The following is a 17,758-nucleotide window of genomic DNA, read 5'->3' as shown; positions in this document are numbered from 1 at the left end:
GGCCAAGGACAACACCCACGCCATAGGCCTCTCAGTTCTTCCAACTCACGAGTTCTTGCTCTGAGGACACACACACACACAAACACACACACACACACATCATCACTGTTAAACACACACACACACACACACACACACACACACATCATCACTGTTAAACACACACACACACACACACACATAAAAATCCCCTCTCTTAGGCTGAACATTTGAAGACAGAGAACCCGACTCAGAGCCAATGCAACAGTGACAGTAGCCTGGAGGGGACCTCGCCCAACTCATCAGGACCAATCAGAAGATCAGAACTACTAGATTCAACCTACTTCATTTATTGCATAAAATGTCTGCACACAATGTTTCGGGGCTCTCTTCAGATAATAATAATAATAATAATAATAATATGCCATTTAGCAGACGCTTTTATCCAAAGCGACTTACAGTCATGCGTGCATACATTTTTGTGTATGGGTGGTCCCGGGGATCGAACCCACTACCTTGGCGTTACAAGCACCATGCTCTACCAGCTGAGCTACAGAAAGTGGATACTCATGGATGCGCATCGCAATTGTAAAATGTCAACACAATTGGAGACACCACGTCATTTTTGGAGACATGTTATTGACAGTAAACTATTGTAGATGCGACTGCTAACTAAATAAAACATTTTAGCTGGCTAGCTAATCATCTTAGCTAAATGTGGGGCAAACAATTCAGTTATTTACCGTTAATTTGAGGGATTGGGGTGAAAGAAATCGAGTTACATAGTGATACTTTACGATATACTGTATTGACAATATCGCAATATTTTAGCGCTAGTTGGCTGTACCTGCACCAAAACACCATTATTGTTCCTTCATAGCTTGTTCTCAATCTTTTCACATTGGGAGCCAATTTGTTTTCAGCACTTTTATTTCCATGACTGATCAAAACTCGTTCTCATGGCTTTCTGATCCCTCTGCAACAGACATATGGTGCGCAATAAAATCACAGTATCGAATCGCAATACGTATAGAATCATGAGACTCGCAATGCTGATGCATATATCTTATCGTGAGGTTCCTGGCAATTCCCAGCCCAAGTTCATTTGCCACAACAAATCTCTTCGCTAGCAAACGCGATGTCTTCTCCAAAACGGCAATGTGTCTCCAGCAATGTTTACTTTTTTGACGTTCTATGGCATCTCCACTTTCCAAGCATATATGACCACATGTAATATTTTGGTAAGTGATGCAAATAGTGAACTCTGTAGGGCCAGGATGTAAAATATATGTAGCTGCAGCAATTTCTCTTATCTGATATGGTAAGTAATGGGGCTTAATTTATAGCTCCCTAAGAGTTTGACGAACGGGTCCGTGAACGCGATTCCAGATATCTTTACCTCTGAATAAACTGCCTTTATTATACCATATCCACCCTGTCCAAAGTCTCTACTTGGTCTCAGTTCTCCAGTAAACTTGTGATTATCAACACTAACCTCATCGTTGTGGCGGCGGACAGCTAGCCTGTATCCCTCATCCAGTTGAGTGAGTGGCAATGTCTTTTTTCGTTCGTACCAATTTTTGGAAAATCCTCGGGTGTAGGACTTTCCGCCTTTAGTAGAAACCTGTTGAATTATTAAATTTGGTCTGGGAGGTCCTAATTGTTTCGTTGCCAATTTATCTTCATTTGTTCGCCGACAAAAAGGAACTTCTTTCAAACAATCCGCTCTTTTCTCAGTTACGTTCATGGTTACGTAACGTATGACGAAAGCGCGTAAGTGCAAGCCCACAGACACCCATTGAGATTGTATTGAAGGCTCTGAAATTTGAAAAAAATAGATTTTACATGGGAGTCTATGACAGACTTCTGGGCGATTTTCAACCTGACTGAAATCGCCCCAAAAGGGGGGGAGCCATTTGAAGCACGACTTTAGCCTGATTCGACATTTAGTGGCAGTGTGGCACTGTGGCAGATCAGACGTATAGATTACAACACTGATAACTACTGTTGCTGTGATATAATTGATTAGAAAAAAAATCCCTTCCTTTTCCCGTTTGGCAGTGCGTCGCCCATATCGCCCTATTGAACAGGCCGCCCCTGGTATTGAATGAGGGATAGATTGATTCAATCACTATTGTGATGGTTTAAAGACCCTATTATTAGGGTAACGCCACATCCATAACGCTAGGCCCTCTCCTCTTTTCTCCGTACACCAAGTCACTCGGCTCTGTCATATCCTCACATGGTCTCTTCTATCATTGCTTTGCGACTTCTCCCCTTCTGACACCCAGGTGGCGACACGCATCTCAGCTTGGATGTCGGCCCACCAGCTCAAGCTCAACCTCGTCAAACCTGACCTGCTCTTCCTCCCGGGAAAGGCCTGCCCGCTTCAAGACCTCTCCATCACGGTTGACAACTCCACGGTGTTCCCCTTCCAGAGTGCAAACATCAAAGCAGTTACTCGTTCCTGCAAGTTCATGCTCTACAACATCCGTAGAGTACGACCTTTCCTCACAGAGGAAGCGGCGCAGGTTTTACACTGCTGCTACTCGCTGTTTATTATCTATGCATAGTCACTTTACCCCTACCTACATGGACAAATTACCTCGACTAACCTGTACCCCGCACATTGACTCGGTACCGGTACCCCCTGTATATAGCCTGGGTATTGTTATTTTATTGTGTTACTTTTTATTTTATTCTTTACTTTATTTTATTTAGTAAATATTTTCCTAACTCTATTTCTTGAACTGCATTGTTGGTTAAGGGCTTGTAAGTAAGCATTTCACGGTAAGGTCTACACCTGTTGTATTTGGCGCATGTGACAAATACAATTATATTTAATTTTATTTGAGGTCCTAACCCAGGCATTTGTCATCTCCCATCTAGACTACTGCAACTCTGTTTTGGCTGGGTTCCCCGCTTGTGCCATCAAACCCCTGCAATTTATCCAGAATGCCGCAGTCCGCCTGGTGTTCAACCTTCCTAAATTCTGCTATGACACCCCGCTCCTCCGCATACTCCACTGGCTTCCAGTCGAAGCTCACATCATCTTCAAGACCCTGGTGCTTGCCTACGGAGCAGCAAGGGGAACTGCACCACCTTACCTCCAGGCTATGCTCAAACCCTACACCCCAACCCGAGCCCTCCGTCCTGCCACCTCTGGTCTCTTGGCCCTCCTACCAGTGTTGCCAACTCCTCAGTAAGGAAAGTAGCTATTGGCTGTCCTAAAAGTCGCTAGAAGTCGCTAAATGACGTCATCACCTAATTTGCATAATTTCAATGTGCATGTAATTGTGATGGACGCTGTAGGAGAGAGGAATAATGTCGTGGGAGAGACAAAAAGTGAGTAAAAAACATCCTACATTTACATCCCGCCCTGAATGTAAGCCAGGGCGGGATCAGCCAGCGGCGGCTTCCCACATCATGAATATAAAAGACTGTACCCAGATCTGTAGATTATCTATCTGTCCGCAATAGGCTGAGAGAGGCTGGACTGAGGGCTTGTAGGCCTGTTGAAAGGCAGGTCCTCACCAGACATCACCGGCAACAACGTCGCCTATGGGCACAAACCCACCGTCGCTGGACCAGACAGGACTGGCAAAAAGTGCTCTTCGCTGATGAGTCGCGGTTTTGTCTCACCAGGGGTGATGGTCGGATTCGCGTTTATCGTCGAAGGAATGAGCGTTACACCGAGGCCGGTCCTCTGGAGCGGGATCGATTTGGAGGTGGAGGGTCCGTCATGGTCTGGGCAGTGTGTCACAGCATCATCGGACTGAGCTTGTTGTCATTGCAGGCAATCTCAACGCTGTGCATTCCTCCCTCATGTGGTACCCTTCCTGCAGGCTCATCCTAACATGACCCTCCAGCATGAAAATGCCACCAGCCATACTGCTCGTTCTGTGTGTGATTTCCTGCAAGACAGGAATGTCAGTGTTCTGCCATGGCCAGCGAAGAGCCCGGATTTCAATCCCACTGAGCACGTCTGGGACCTGTTGGATCGGAGGGTGAGGGCTAGGGCCATTCCCCCCCAGAAATGTCCGGGAAGTTGCAGGTGCCTTGGTGGAAGAGTGGGGTAACATCTCACAGCAAGAACGGGCAAATCTGGTGCAGTCCATGAGGAGGAGATGCACTGCGGTCCTTAATGCAGCTGGTGGCCACACCAGATACTGACTGTTACTTTTGATTTTGACCCCCCCCCCTTTGTTCAGGGACACATTATTCAATTTCTGTAGTCACATGTCTGTGGAACTTGTTCAGTTTATGTCTCAGTTGTTGAATCTTGTTATGTTCATACAAATATTTACACATGTTAAGTTTGCTGAAAATAAACGCAGTTGACAGTGAGAGGATGTTTCTTTTTTTGCTGAGTTTATATTGCTATTAGATAATGTATCAAGTTTATCATTGTGGGAGTTGATATTCTTCGCCAAAGATTGTATTTGAAAGTATTTGCTAAATGAGTGCCACTGACTTGGCAGAGATGGCATCGCTATGCGTCTTCAGGTCATTGAACATGCCTCTCTGATTGAGTGGTACCCTCTCAGCGAATGCCAGCCAGTCAATGGCCTTCTGGGCAACGCGGCGGCCTGCTCCCATCCTGTAGATCTGTTGGGCAGGAGAGAGGATACACTTAATCCTAAAAGGAATTAATAAATTCAACTCACATTAGACATTACAGAGAAGTATTAGAACTCAATGTTCTCAATCTCAATTACACAATCTTCAAAGGAGGGTAAATCCATTTCACTTTTTGACAGCAACCCTTTTGATTTGAACGAAACATTCCATACATATTTTCCCATTGTAGAATTATTATTTTTTCATTTGATTTGATTTATTTGACCATTTAAAAACACAATACAACCACACATGTGGATACAGTATCATGCCATTAAAATCATAGGGGATGACACAAAAAGTTGAAAATACATGAAAACAAAATACATCTCATCAATAGGGAGGAAATAGATGACCATGTAACGTTCATTGAAAACAATTATACTTTCTTTAAGCCTGTGCAGTTTTAAAGCATTTTGCCCATAAACCATTTCTTAACGTTTATCTTAAAACTCCCTAGCGTAGGGATGGATTTTGTATGGTTTGGTACACCATTCCATTCCTTGGCACCAGTGTTAAGGAAATAGCTTTTTCCAGCCATGCTCCTATAGCGCAGAGGTCTGATATTGGCAACACTGGCTCTTGTGTGATGAAATTAAAATAACCAGACAGGTAACTGGGGGCAAGGTCATGTATAACTTTAAAAACCATCAACAGTTTGATCTGCACCACCCAGAGATCAACTGGAAGCCAGTTCAGTTTCCTGAAATGACAAGGACCAATGTGTGTCCTAGTGCTGAGCTTGAGTATCATTCTCATTAGTCTGTTTTGGGCCATTTGAAGTTTGTACTTAAGATTTTTTGTTATGCCACTGAACAATAAGATACAAGTATAGTCATAGTGGCACTGGATCAGAGATGTTGTCAGGGTCCTCATCGTCTCTATATCCAGGAACTTGGCTACTCTTGCCAAGAACTTTGTCCTGGAGTAAACTTTCCCAATGACCTTCAGAACCATGAGTTCACCTGTGTTGGTCCAGTTCACATCCCAAGCATGTAACAGAGCATCTTTCCTTCACTGCTAGACCATTACACTTGACCGAGAAGTTGGAAGAGTTTCTCACTTTGTGTTTGGAACCAAAAAAGATACATTCTCTCTTGACTAAATGCAGAGACAGTTTGTTGTCAGATAACCACTTACTGCCTTTGGTCAGTTCACTGCTTAGGGTCTTTTCAACAGTCTCCTTATTCTAATGTGAAACCAAGAGGGCAGAATCATCCGCATACAGGATCAGAGGGCATGAACAGGCAGAGTCCGTGTCATTTACAGTGCATTCGGTATGTATTCAGACCCCTTCACTTTTTCACATTTTGTTACGTTACAGCCCTATTCTAAAATTGATCAACTTTACTTTTCCCCTCATCAATCTACACACAATAACCCATAACCACAAAGCAAAAACAGGTTTTTAGAAAATTTTGCAAATTTATGAAAAATAAAAAACAGAAATACCGTCTTTACATAAGTATACAGACCCTTTGCTATGAGACTCGAAATTGAGTTCAGGTGCATCCTGTTTCCATTTATCATCCTTGAGAGGTTTCTACTACTTGATTGGAGTCCACCTGTGGTAAATTCAATTGATTGAACATGATTTGGAAAGGCACACACCTCTATATAAGGTCCTACAGTTGACAGTGCATGTCAGAGCAAAAACAAAGCCATGAGGTCGAAGGAGTTGTCCGTAGAGCTCCGAGATAGGATTGTGTCGAGGCACAGATCTGGGGAAGGGTACCAAAAAGTTTTATCAGCATTGAAGGTCCCCAAGAACACAGTGGCCTCTTTCATTCTTAAATGGAAGAAGTTTGAAACCACCAAGACTCTTCCTAGAGCTGGCCGCACGGCCAAATTGAGCAATTGGGGGAGAAGGGCCTTGGTCAGGGAGGTGACCAAGAACCCAATGGTCACTCTGACAGAGCTCCAGTGTTCCTCTGGGGAGATGGGAGAACCTTCCAGAAGGACAACCATCTCTGCAGCACTCCACCAATCAGGCCTTTATGGTAGAGAGGCCAGACGGAAGCCACTCCTCAGTAAAAGGCACGACAGCCCGCTTGGAGTTTGCCAAAAGGCACCTAAAGAACTCTCGGAAAGTTGAACGGAGCAAAGTACAGAGAGATCCTTGATGAAAACCTGCTCCAGAGCGCTCAAGACCTCAGACTGAGGTGAAGGTTCACCTTCCAACAGGACAACAACCCTAAGCACACAGCCAAGACAACGCAGGAGTGGCTTCGGGACAAGTCTCTGAATGTCCTTGAGTGGCCCAGCCAGAGCCCGGACTTGAACCCGATCTAACATCTCTGGAGAGACCTGAAAATAGCTGTGCAGCGACGCTCCCCATCCAACCTGATAGAGCTTGAGAGGATCTGCAGAGAATGGGAGAAACTCCCCAAATACAGGTGTGCCAAGCTTGTAGCGTCATACCCAAGAAGATTCGAGGTTGTAATCGCTGCCAAAGGTGCTTCAACAAAGTACTGAGTGAAGGGTCTGAATACTTATGTAAATGTGATATTTCCGTTTTTTATTTGTAATATATTTGCAAAAATTTATAAAAACCTGTTTTTGCTTTGTCATTATGGGGTATTGTGTGTAGATTGATGAGGGGGGGAAACTATTTAATCAATTTTAGAATAAGGCTGTAACGTAACAAAATGTGGAAAAAGTGAAGGGGTCTGAATACTTTCCGAATGCACTGTATGTATAAATTTATGTAGAAAGGGACTTTTTGGACCTGAATGCCAAAACATTCAAGAGATAAAGATGCTCAAATCGACCTATTTTGCCTACCCCACCATACCATGAGACATCCATGTCTTCATCACTGGAAAAGATAAACGGTTGAGATTGATATCATTAAAAAGCTTACAAACAGGGTAGTCAAACTTTAATGCGGCAATCAGCAGTAGAAACAATAACAAAGCGGCCTCCCCGCCCCTGGTTCGGTAAAAACCTGAGGGATGGGGCTGGAGAAATGTTATCACTCTCAAATTCATAGACAGAGCTACGGATGCAAGGATTTACCCTCCATGATATCAAAATTATAGTTTTAACCATGTTTTGAGGCTATATAGTGTTTGTTTACATTTTCTTTGTAAAACAAGCTTATATTTTGGGTTCTGATGGGGTACAACAGTTGAACTAAGCTCATGAGGCATTTATAAGTTATATTCTTCAAGAGTCAATGGGGTACATATAATTAATTTAAAAATCCAAAAATGGATGTAGCTTAGACCCTATTCATATTTGAATATGTTGTAGCTTAGAGACTATTTTACATCATCTTAGGTTTTAGTGTTGTGCCTGCCATCGGTTGAGACAAAACATGCTCTGGAATACAGGGTGGGTGTCAATGCTTTGGCTGATAAATGTACTAAAATGGGAATACAATTTAAATGTCAACTTTCAAATGTTACCACAAAGATGGTTGGATGTCCACACATCAGAGAATGTTGACTTGAAAGGGAATATCTGTTGTTTGAAATTATACTCTCACTCCTCCATAGGAAACCTATTGAAATCATAGAAATATAGATCATAGAATAGACATGACCATTTAAGTTGACATTCAACGGTGGGTGGACTGGCGGCCATCTTTGTGGTAGTAATTAGAAGTTAACATTTCAATTCAATTTCAATTTCAATGGTGTACCAGCTAAATTGCAGTGATCTAAAGCAGGCTTTCCCAAACTCGGTCCTGGGGACCCCAAGGTGTGCACGTTTTGGTTTTTGCACTACCACTACACAGCTGATTCAAATAATCTACTCATCACCAAGTTTGATTATTTTAATCAGCTGTGTAGTGCTAGGGCACCAAAACGTGCACCCGGGGAGGGGGACCTAATTTGGGAAACCTTGGTGTAAAGGGATAGGTCCATTCTATGAATTATATTTCTATGATTGAAATGACACCCACCCTGTATTCAAGAGCATGTTGTGTCTCAAACGATGGCGGGCACAACACAAAAATCTCAGATGATGTAAAGTAGGGTCTAAGCTACAACATATGGAAATATGAAAAATATCAGAGTTTATGAGTTTTTAGATAATTGACGTTAAAAGTTAAAATATGTCAATTGTTATTAAATAACATTTTGACCACCCTGTTTGCAAGCTTTTAAATGATATTAAACTCAACCGTTTATCTTGTCCAGTGAAGACATGGATGTCTCATGGTATGGTGGGGTATGCAAAATGAGTAAACTTTGAGCACCTTAATCTCCTGAATGTTTTGGCATTCAGGTCCAAAAAGTCACTTTCTGACCAATTCTTCCATGGACAAACATGTATGGAAAGTTTTGTTTAAATCAAGGGATGCTGTCAAAAAGTGATTGAATTCAAATAAATGTACCCAGGAGAAACTTGTCATGCCAAGACACATGATGGATTCAGTTGGGTATTGCTATTGGGTTTGCTCAACTACCATTTCAGCACTGCTGTCAAGAAACAATGTGGTGACACTTGAAACATTAGTCACGTCTTGAATTATGCAAGCAGGCCAACGCTTGTACTTTTCTTCTGCAGATTAGCAAAACGCTGTTTATTCATTGCAAACACTAATGTAAAACGTAACTGCATTTTTTATGCTAACTCTGCAAACTAAATGTTTGACAACCTTGCAAGTTGTTAGCACCAATACTACAGCCAAGGTCGGAATGCAAATACATGAGATTTCAGACGAACGCCTACGTGTAGGAAAGGTAACAATAATGATTATATGCCGTGCATGTGCAGAACAAGCACACGTTGCATGAGCTAATATTTCCACAAATGACATAGCTACTAAAACGTTTTATTTACAATACTTTAATTTAAAAAAATACCTCACACGTCCAGGCGTTTACCCATACTGCGCAACTGTGGAAGTGCTTCTATTTCCTTGGCGCATCCATTGGTCTGGAAACAAAATAATGAGTGTATATCGCCCACTACCGTGTTGGAGTGTGAAGTGGTTCCAACATGAGGACCCTTGCGCACTAAGCGCACCACTCCAAAATCAGGACGGGTTTCTTGGAGATTGTCATATTTCAAAAATACTGAACCTCCTCCCAATTTCCCTAATGCTCCCTAGTATACTTAGTGGTGAAAAATGCCATATCATTCCAAAACTGTAGCCTAAACAACCATGGGAGAAATGAAGACACATCATCACTTGTTGAGTAGGCCTATACGAAAAGCTTGGTGATGGATGATAAAACGGTTCATGGGCAATTAAGAAATTACATGATAGATTTAATAATCCTAGTTGAAATCTACTGTTTTTGTGTTTAATATGACAGAGATTAATAAAACAAAATCATAGCATCCAAACGTCATTGGTCGTTCCAACTACCGTTTAGCTTAACAAATGGAAACAAGACACAGTTAAAACAATATATCAAGGAAAAATCTTATGAAAGCGTATGATTATAATTATTATTAACATAATTTTAATAAATTATTATCATAGGAGTAGGGCTATTAGTGGTAGTGATGGGCATATTACAACAGCCGCACAAGTCTAGTCTTGTGAAGGTAGCCTATAAATTCCGTTATTCTTGACAAAGCAGGCCTAATTCGCACAACAATTTAATTGTTTTAGAAACATATATAGCCTAAGGATATTGTTCGTTTAAACATGGCAAGTATCAAGAACACTTTTGCAGTTTTTGTTGCAGCAATTTACCATTTCAGTCGTCATAGATGAACGAATTATACAAATATTATTCAGAATAGTTGGAGGCTAAATACTGAACCTTGAAATTAGAAATTGTTGTTACATTTCTAATAAGAGAAAATGAGGAGATTATGTAGGCCTACATTGGTTCCTGTCAAGTCAATTTCTCCTTTCAATCTTGATGTTCACCGTGTGACGTAATACGTGTAATCAGTGTTCATTGACCGAGACAAAAGCATTCCAACAGAAGTTTAAATTATAATGTTTATTTACTGAGCTCAGTTTTTACAGATATAACTGAAGAATTAAAATAAGACCATGTATGTACACAGTACAGATACAGAGATATTTTATAAATACCAATATTCCTGCGTGTTCTTCCATCAGAGTTGCAGGACACGTGAACACTATAATTTACAATGATTTATTTATATTTCTTGAAAATAAAATCAATTTTATATCATACAAATATCCCATTTGTAATTGGTCTTAAGGCCTCTAATAGTAAAAAAGTACAAATTGTTTATGCACATTTGTTTTTAAAGTAAGATTTCACTCCATGAAAAGAAATGTACAGAGCTTGCAACTGGAAAGAAATGCGGCAAATGTACACATTAATAATGTTCCATTATTGTATGCACGGACAATTGAATATGAAAAATCGTCAATATTGAACAAATTAAACAAATGACAGACATTTTACAGTTCAAGTAAGCTTTCCGAGAGCTCAAGATAGGCCTAGTTGGTATTTTAAGGCACTTTCAATAAGGCTGTTTTAAGTACTTTTTCGTTGCATGCGCACAGGGCTATATTTTACGCACCATGATATTGACGTTGTCTAGGCCTGTTAAATTAAATAAATGTAATGTTAATGCCCCCCTTTGTGTATAATCGAAATGGATACAAAAATATATAGGTCTAGTGATCAATTACACACACGCTGTTAGTTGCAAGTGGCAAACGGGTTGTGTTTTAAGGCCTCACGAGCATTACCAACTTGGCCATTGATAATTGCTCAACTATCAGAAATCGCTATTAGAAATATACAAAATAAGGCCTATAGGCCTTTGTTATAAAATGATCTTGCAATCACCTTTTCCAAAACGAATGTGGCCAACATTAGGCTAAGAATATCTAGGCGTGAGAACATGTCCCACAAGTATTGACCTATTTGACTTTAATGAGCGTATACAACATATATCTTAAAATGATCTCTGTCGCTTAGACAAATATAGGCCTATGGGCTTTCTGGGAAATGATGGCTTTCTGGAAAAATATATCCATGTTTCAGACAGGGGGTAAAGTTAAGTGTTGCAACCATATTTGAAGACATATAAATGACATATAATTTTCTCTCAAATGTAAATACACAATCTAAGTCAAGACAAATAATACATTCCATAGGTGACAGGTCCACCGAAGAGTCCCGGAACAGGTAAAGTGTGCCTGGGGTAGGCGTTAGAATGTCCGTAGAGAGATGGAGAGCCCATGTGCGCTCCCAGGGGGAATGGCAGAGCAAAGGCAGGTAGCATGGGTTTCGACGCCAGTTTGTACTTTTCCAACTCGGCCTCCTGAAGTCTCTTGGCTTTAGCCCTCCTGTTTTGGAACCAGATTTTGACCTGGGTCTCGGTCAAATTGAGGGAGTTGGAGAATTCGGCTCGCTCCGCAATGGAGAGGTACTGCTTTTGTCGGAACTTCCTTTCCAGAGCGAGCAGCTGGGAGGTAGTGAAGGGCGTTCGAGGTTTTCGGTTGTTTTTATGTTTCCTTAAAGGACATGGAGGTGGACTTAAGCTTCCTGGAGGGACAAATACATGAAAAGGTATTGTTATTAAATGGAAAACTCGGAAGGAACAGCTGACCCTTTAATACAACACATTTCACTGCACCTGTGACAATAAAACATGTTTTTTTCATCATAATTAGTCTCACCAAACAACGTACACATTTAAGGACTTTGACATAAGGTTTATACCTGCACCATGGATTTTAATGGGTAGGCCTACCAATTTCCCAATTCCAAAATAGGCCTATGACAAACTTCGGAATAGACAGGAACTTTGTCTAATGGTGCACCGTTTAGACCTATCAGGCTACTCTGAAATAACATTGTAATATGTAGACTGTTATAGGGACATTTCGAGGCAAATTCTATTGATTTTTGGATAGACAGGCACGACCACAGTGATGACAACAGATGTGAAGTAGGCTTATAACGATCTAATATGTGAGGTAATAAAGATCTAATAAATAGGACAACATCAATAATAGACTAATAATAGAAAAACTATGAATAATACTACTGCTAATAATATGACTACTACTACTACTACTACTACTATATTATTATTATTATTATTATTATTATTATTATTATAGACAAACAATAGGGAATAGTTGGCCTAATTAGTTGACCAAAGCTTTGACAGCCAAGAACTCTGGAAGGAGGGACTTACGAGGGGGAGTCGAGAAAGATGAAGTCTGGAACCAAGTGCTCTGGTCTTTCTCACAAAAATCAGGATTGTCCTCATTCTGACAGTCCGACACGCTCTGCGAACTTTCCGGGGAAACTTTCCTCTCTGCGTAAAAAGTCCTTGGAGAAAACTGTTCGGTGCTCTGCACCGCCGCCGTCACAGGCTTCGGTTGAAGTAGACCCGATTCCGAGGAGGGAGAAGAATAGTAATTCCTGCAGGTTGTGTTCTTGGAAATCAATGATTCGACGCTGAATGGAAGACTGCTCGTCTTCATTTTGTATCCTTTGTCGGTTGTCATGTCTTTGGGTTGAAGCTCCTCACCCTCCATATCCGACTCTTCTTTCTGGTGGAGTTTAATCTCGTGGGACGGAGACCCCGGTAGGCCAACGGGATTCATCTCAAAGGGATACGGGGCCATACACCTCCGCCTGGCCAGCTCAGGGGAATCGGATCGCGTGCGAGAGTATGGTGTCCGGTGCTGTCCTCGCGCTGTCAGAATATTGCCCAGTAGCTAAACTCACTAGATGGGGTCGTCTATAAAAGCGCAGTAAGTGTTCACCTCTCCGCGCCGTCCAATCATCGTCTCAACTTGGCCTCGTGACGTTCCCAGCTCTCCTTTCCTCCTTCCCCATTGGCCCGCTGCCTTCCAAGAGACATCAAGAGGCCGGTTGAAAGCAACAATAAGTTTTAATCATACAGACCCCGTGCGGAGCTGGTGCATTGATAGCTCAAGGTTTTTTTGTCTCCGCGGAACACAAAGTAGACCAATTTTAGCGCAATTAACCAGTGGGGAGGCCTCATGAGTATTTACATCCATTAGTTGAGCACTCATTGGAACCTTTCAATTAATTAATTTCGCACCTGAGAACGTTTTGATAAGATGCAGAAGAATGCGTAAAAGTAAATGTGGGTAAAGTTTGCTCAGTGTCAAAATGCTTTGTAAGGTTATGAAGGAATCCTTTTAAAGTATTATATAAGCTAAAATAAAAAAATATGAGACATGACAAAAAATATGGGAATACAGAAATACACAAAGAAATTGATACTCATTAGAATATTAAAAGTCATCTAAACATTTATGAACAGACATAATGAAGAAATAAATCGATTTGCTATGACTGTTGGTCACACAGCATTATGCCAATTTAAAGGCCGTCATGGACTTTTTTAAGTTTACAATAGGCTCGGTTGAGAAGCAACAGGCGTTTTTTTCTTCAGGTCAAACTATTTAATAAGCCAGACAAGTTGTGTTTTGGAAGGCGCCAGCCTCTGCGGGATCAAAAAGGAAGCTACTTCGGGGAGAAAAGGGAACGGTTAACTCCACTTAACCAATTGTCCTCGAAATATTTCATAGTCCAGTGCATAGCTGCAGGAATGAGGCACAACCACGGACATTAAAGACGGTTAGCCTGTTTCACTTCTTGGAAGAAGAGAACAAACATGATCAGGTGATAAGAGGGGCAGTATTTCTAAAGTGTTTTTGAAAATGATTATATTTCCACAGAAAGAATACACATCGAGCAACATTGAAATGAAAATAGTCAAATGAACAATGAGGAATAAAAACAGAAATACAAAAGATCAGGAAAAAAAGACAATGCAATGAATATTGATTTTGATTTTTTAAATAAAGCCTATTAATTCATCCTTATAACAAATATGGAATATTTGGCATTTGCCATCAAATACCTTCCACAAAGTAAAGTTAAAAAAACAGACATTTTAAAGTGACAATTACTGCCTTTAAAAAAATCCTTTCAATATTAGAAAAAATAAATTAATTACTTGACAGTTTTGAATATCTGTGGTGTCCTGGCCTGATTTCATATGACCTAGTTGTCTCTTATCACAAAACATTATTTTGTATCACTTTAGAGTGGCAGCATAGGCCTTATGTGACCACATATTATTTCCACATTAATGCCTTTGATTGCAGTGCCTCCAGTCCACAAAATAAGCTCCTAAAGTTTAGTCTCATTTCCTTCAGGGGCTTTGTAACATAATGATTCTCTCAGACATTCTCCTTCACTAAAAGCATCACTTCGCCCTAGTGTCATTGACGTCAACTATCTTTCATGACGTGTATCATCCCAAACCGTCACCCTTCTGCACTCCCAACATGATACCACATTAAATAACATCATATAATCCAAGATGGCCTCCCTGGCATGGCCAACCCCACCTATCTCAGGACCCCACTGAAAGCCTGCTTGACTTCCAACAGTCATCAGCAGGATCAAATACACAATTAAGACTTGGTAAAGTGCAAAATGGCCTCCTAGTAGGCCACAAGTGGGGGGTTTGTGTTAATTGAATTGCCTTAGCCCCATCGCTCTTAGGTTAATATTCTGGCAAGGAAGACACTTAGAGAGACAGAGAGAGTGCATGGTCACTCCAAAACACTGGAGACCCACTCAGCCCTCTTTGGATTGTCTTTGTTACTCTTCACACTTCAATTTACAGCTTAGTTGGATTAAAGGGTGAATAATTCATTATTTGAATCTGGCTCTTCATGAGGAGGCACGTGTGATTGGTTCACATCACTTGACTTCCAGCCAGTCATATTTGGTTTATGACCTTATGTGACCTTAATAAAGATGCACTCTCAAACTTTTGTTTAATTTAAAACTATCTCCCGAGTGGCGCAGTGGTCTAAGGCACTGCATCGCAGTGCTAACTGTGCCACTAGAGATCCTGGTTCAAATCCAGGCTCTGTCGCAGCCGGCCGCGACCGGGAGACTCATGTGCGGCACACAATTGGCCTAGGGGAGGGAATGGCTGGCAGGGATGTAGCTCAGTTGATAGAGCATGGCGTTTGCAACGCCAGGGTTGTGGGTTCGATTCCCACGGGGGGCCAGTATAAACAAACAAAAAAATGTATTCACTAACTGTAAGTCGCTCTGGATAAGAGCGTCTGCTAAATGACTAAAATGTAATGTAATTTCAGCCACTAGTTTTGAAAGTGGTGCTCACGAACCAAAAGTGGTCCCCGTTTTCTGTGTGCTAAGTCATCCAATCGTGTACTACCTCATCCATTTCGTGTGATATGTTACGAATTTAGAAATTGTTATGATATCATCCGATTTTTGCAATTCGTGTGGTATGTTACGAATTCAATTAGTGCAATATGATACAAATTTGTTGTGCTTAAGATCCCAGAGTGCATCTTTAAGTCACAATATGAATGAACTTGTGTCACACATTAAGTGTAATTGGTCCACGTCACTTCATAATAAGTCATATTTGGTTTATGACTTTATATGACTTATGTCACACCATATGACTGTCATGTTTGGCCAATTTCCCAAACTGACATAGTTCTGTGGGCAATCAGGCTTTTCCTCAAAGCAACATAAGGACAGGAAAGATTGATTGATTGGTTTACTCTGCGAAATGACGTTGCCACGAGCAGCACAGCAGATATTGCGATGAGTGAGATGCACGACTTCACTTTCACACAAGGGTTCTTTGTAAGGCAAAGTGTTCTACCTAGAACCGTTAACATCCTAAGGAAGAAAGGATTCTTTGATGATTCTTTGGAAGGCAAGAAGGGTTCTACATAGAACCATATATAATATTTTCCAGCATGCTCTATTGCAGGGAGATTTTCAGAATTGTTTGTTTTACTGTAATATCTGTGTTTTTGCATGTACATTGATTGGTTGATTAATTTTATGCTACACAAAGATAAATAACATACAGTTTTCTAAACATCCAATCTGTTGGATTTATTGCACCTGTTACTGAGATGGTTGTTCCAGTTTCGATGATTGAGGTAGTCTCAGTATTAGGGGTGTAACGATTCGTTTTAACAACGATTCGATTTGTATCACGATTCGTGGTTGTCGATACGATTCAAGGACGATATTGGTTCATTTAGAACGATACGATCCGAAACGATTCAGTGACTTGAAATCGATTCAGTAACCTTTTAGCCAAAAATTCAACCAGTGTGACTGAAATAAATACCTGGATACTGGACAGTGCAGGTGAAGTTTCCTAGATTCCTGTTTCTTGTAAGGACCGCAATGGTGGCTTGATAATTTCTCGCTCGTCGGCTTCTCCTCTGTCGTCCGCCATGCTATGTTTTGTTGTCTTTGCGCCTTTGCGCTGCTGCTGGCGCGGGGCGATGACGTCACGGATAGGCAGACTGAATCGAGTAATGTTTAAAGCCTTTATCATTAAAAGTGCTAAGAAAAAACATCCATATAAAGTCTGACGTGCTTAAATCCAATGGGTTATTTCCTAGTATCGATACAATCGATTTATTACATTTTAAAACGATGTTAGATTGATATATGTTGTCCAAAAGGCCAACTCGCCGAGCACAGATCGATGTAGTTGGATCATAGGAATATAAATCGATACATCGATGTAGTAGATGGATCGTTACACCCCTACTCAGTATTCAATCTTCCCTACCCTGGCAGTCATTCTGAATGCAGGTTGCGGGTGATTAACAATTCCACTTGTTGGATATCCTAACTCTGGCTGGATTCCCATAGGAATTACACATCACTTTGCAAGCCAGCATAACGTGACTTGCAGGCCTGATGTGGCCTGTAAACCAGGAGATTCCCAACACCACTGTGTTTGGGTATAACTAGGCCCTCAAAGAAAGGCCTTATGATACATGCATTGTCATAAATAATACAATTTTATAGGCTAATAAGGCCGGTGGAACCGTTCATAGAGGGTTCTAGGAATAACCGTCCAAAGATAAAAGGGTTCTCGGTAGAACCTTTCTTAGACGGTTCTAGGAAGAACCTTTCAATGATAAAGTGGCTCTTGGTAGAACCCTTCATAGAAGGTTCTAGGCAGAACCCTTCATAGAGGGTTCTATGTAGAAGCGTATACAGGGGGTTCTTTGAAGAACCCTACATAGAGGGTTCTAGATAGAACCCTCTGCACAGTGTTCTACCCAGCACCAAAAAGGGTTCCCCTATGGGGACAAACCGAAAAAAAAACCCCTGTATGGTTCTACTTAGCACCTTTTTTTAGAAGAGTGTAGGTCATATCACTGAGTCTACCTTTAACT

At 41.2% G+C, this 17,758-nt stretch overlaps 1 protein-coding gene across 1 annotated transcript; it reads right to left on the bottom strand.

Annotated features, from left to right (window-relative positions):
- Positions 1-10,495: 10,495 nt before the first annotated feature.
- On the bottom strand, positions 10,496-13,223 carry LOC311113524 (homeobox protein MSH-C-like). Its single transcript, XM_084156766.1, has 2 exons — positions 12,703-13,223; positions 10,496-12,044 (listed from the first exon to the last, which is right to left on the bottom strand). The coding sequence occupies exons 1-2, from the start codon at positions 13,136-13,138 to the stop codon at positions 11,629-11,631; spliced, it is 852 nt and encodes a 283-aa protein (XP_084012892.1). The 5' UTR covers positions 13,139-13,223; the 3' UTR covers positions 10,496-11,628.
- Between the last annotated feature and the right edge of the window lie 4,535 nt (positions 13,224-17,758).

This window comes from Coregonus lavaretus (genome assembly GCF_964263955.1).
Source record: "Coregonus lavaretus genome assembly, chromosome: 40".
Taxonomy (NCBI): domain Eukaryota; kingdom Metazoa; phylum Chordata; class Actinopteri; order Salmoniformes; family Salmonidae; genus Coregonus; species Coregonus lavaretus.
The sequence above is the reverse complement of the archived record's forward strand: the minus strand, read 5'-3'. Positions and strand labels throughout refer to the sequence as shown.

Bases quoted from the DNA above. Each gene is read 5' to 3' on its own strand.
- LOC311113524 (XM_084156766.1), bottom strand. From the start codon at position 13,138: ATGGCCCCGTATCCCTTTGAGATGAATCCCGTTGGCCTACCGGGGTCT. The intron at 12,045-12,702 runs GTAAGTCCCTCC...TTGTCCCTCCAG, and splicing joins ATCTTTCTCGACTCCCCCTC to GAAGCTTAAGTCCACCTCCA.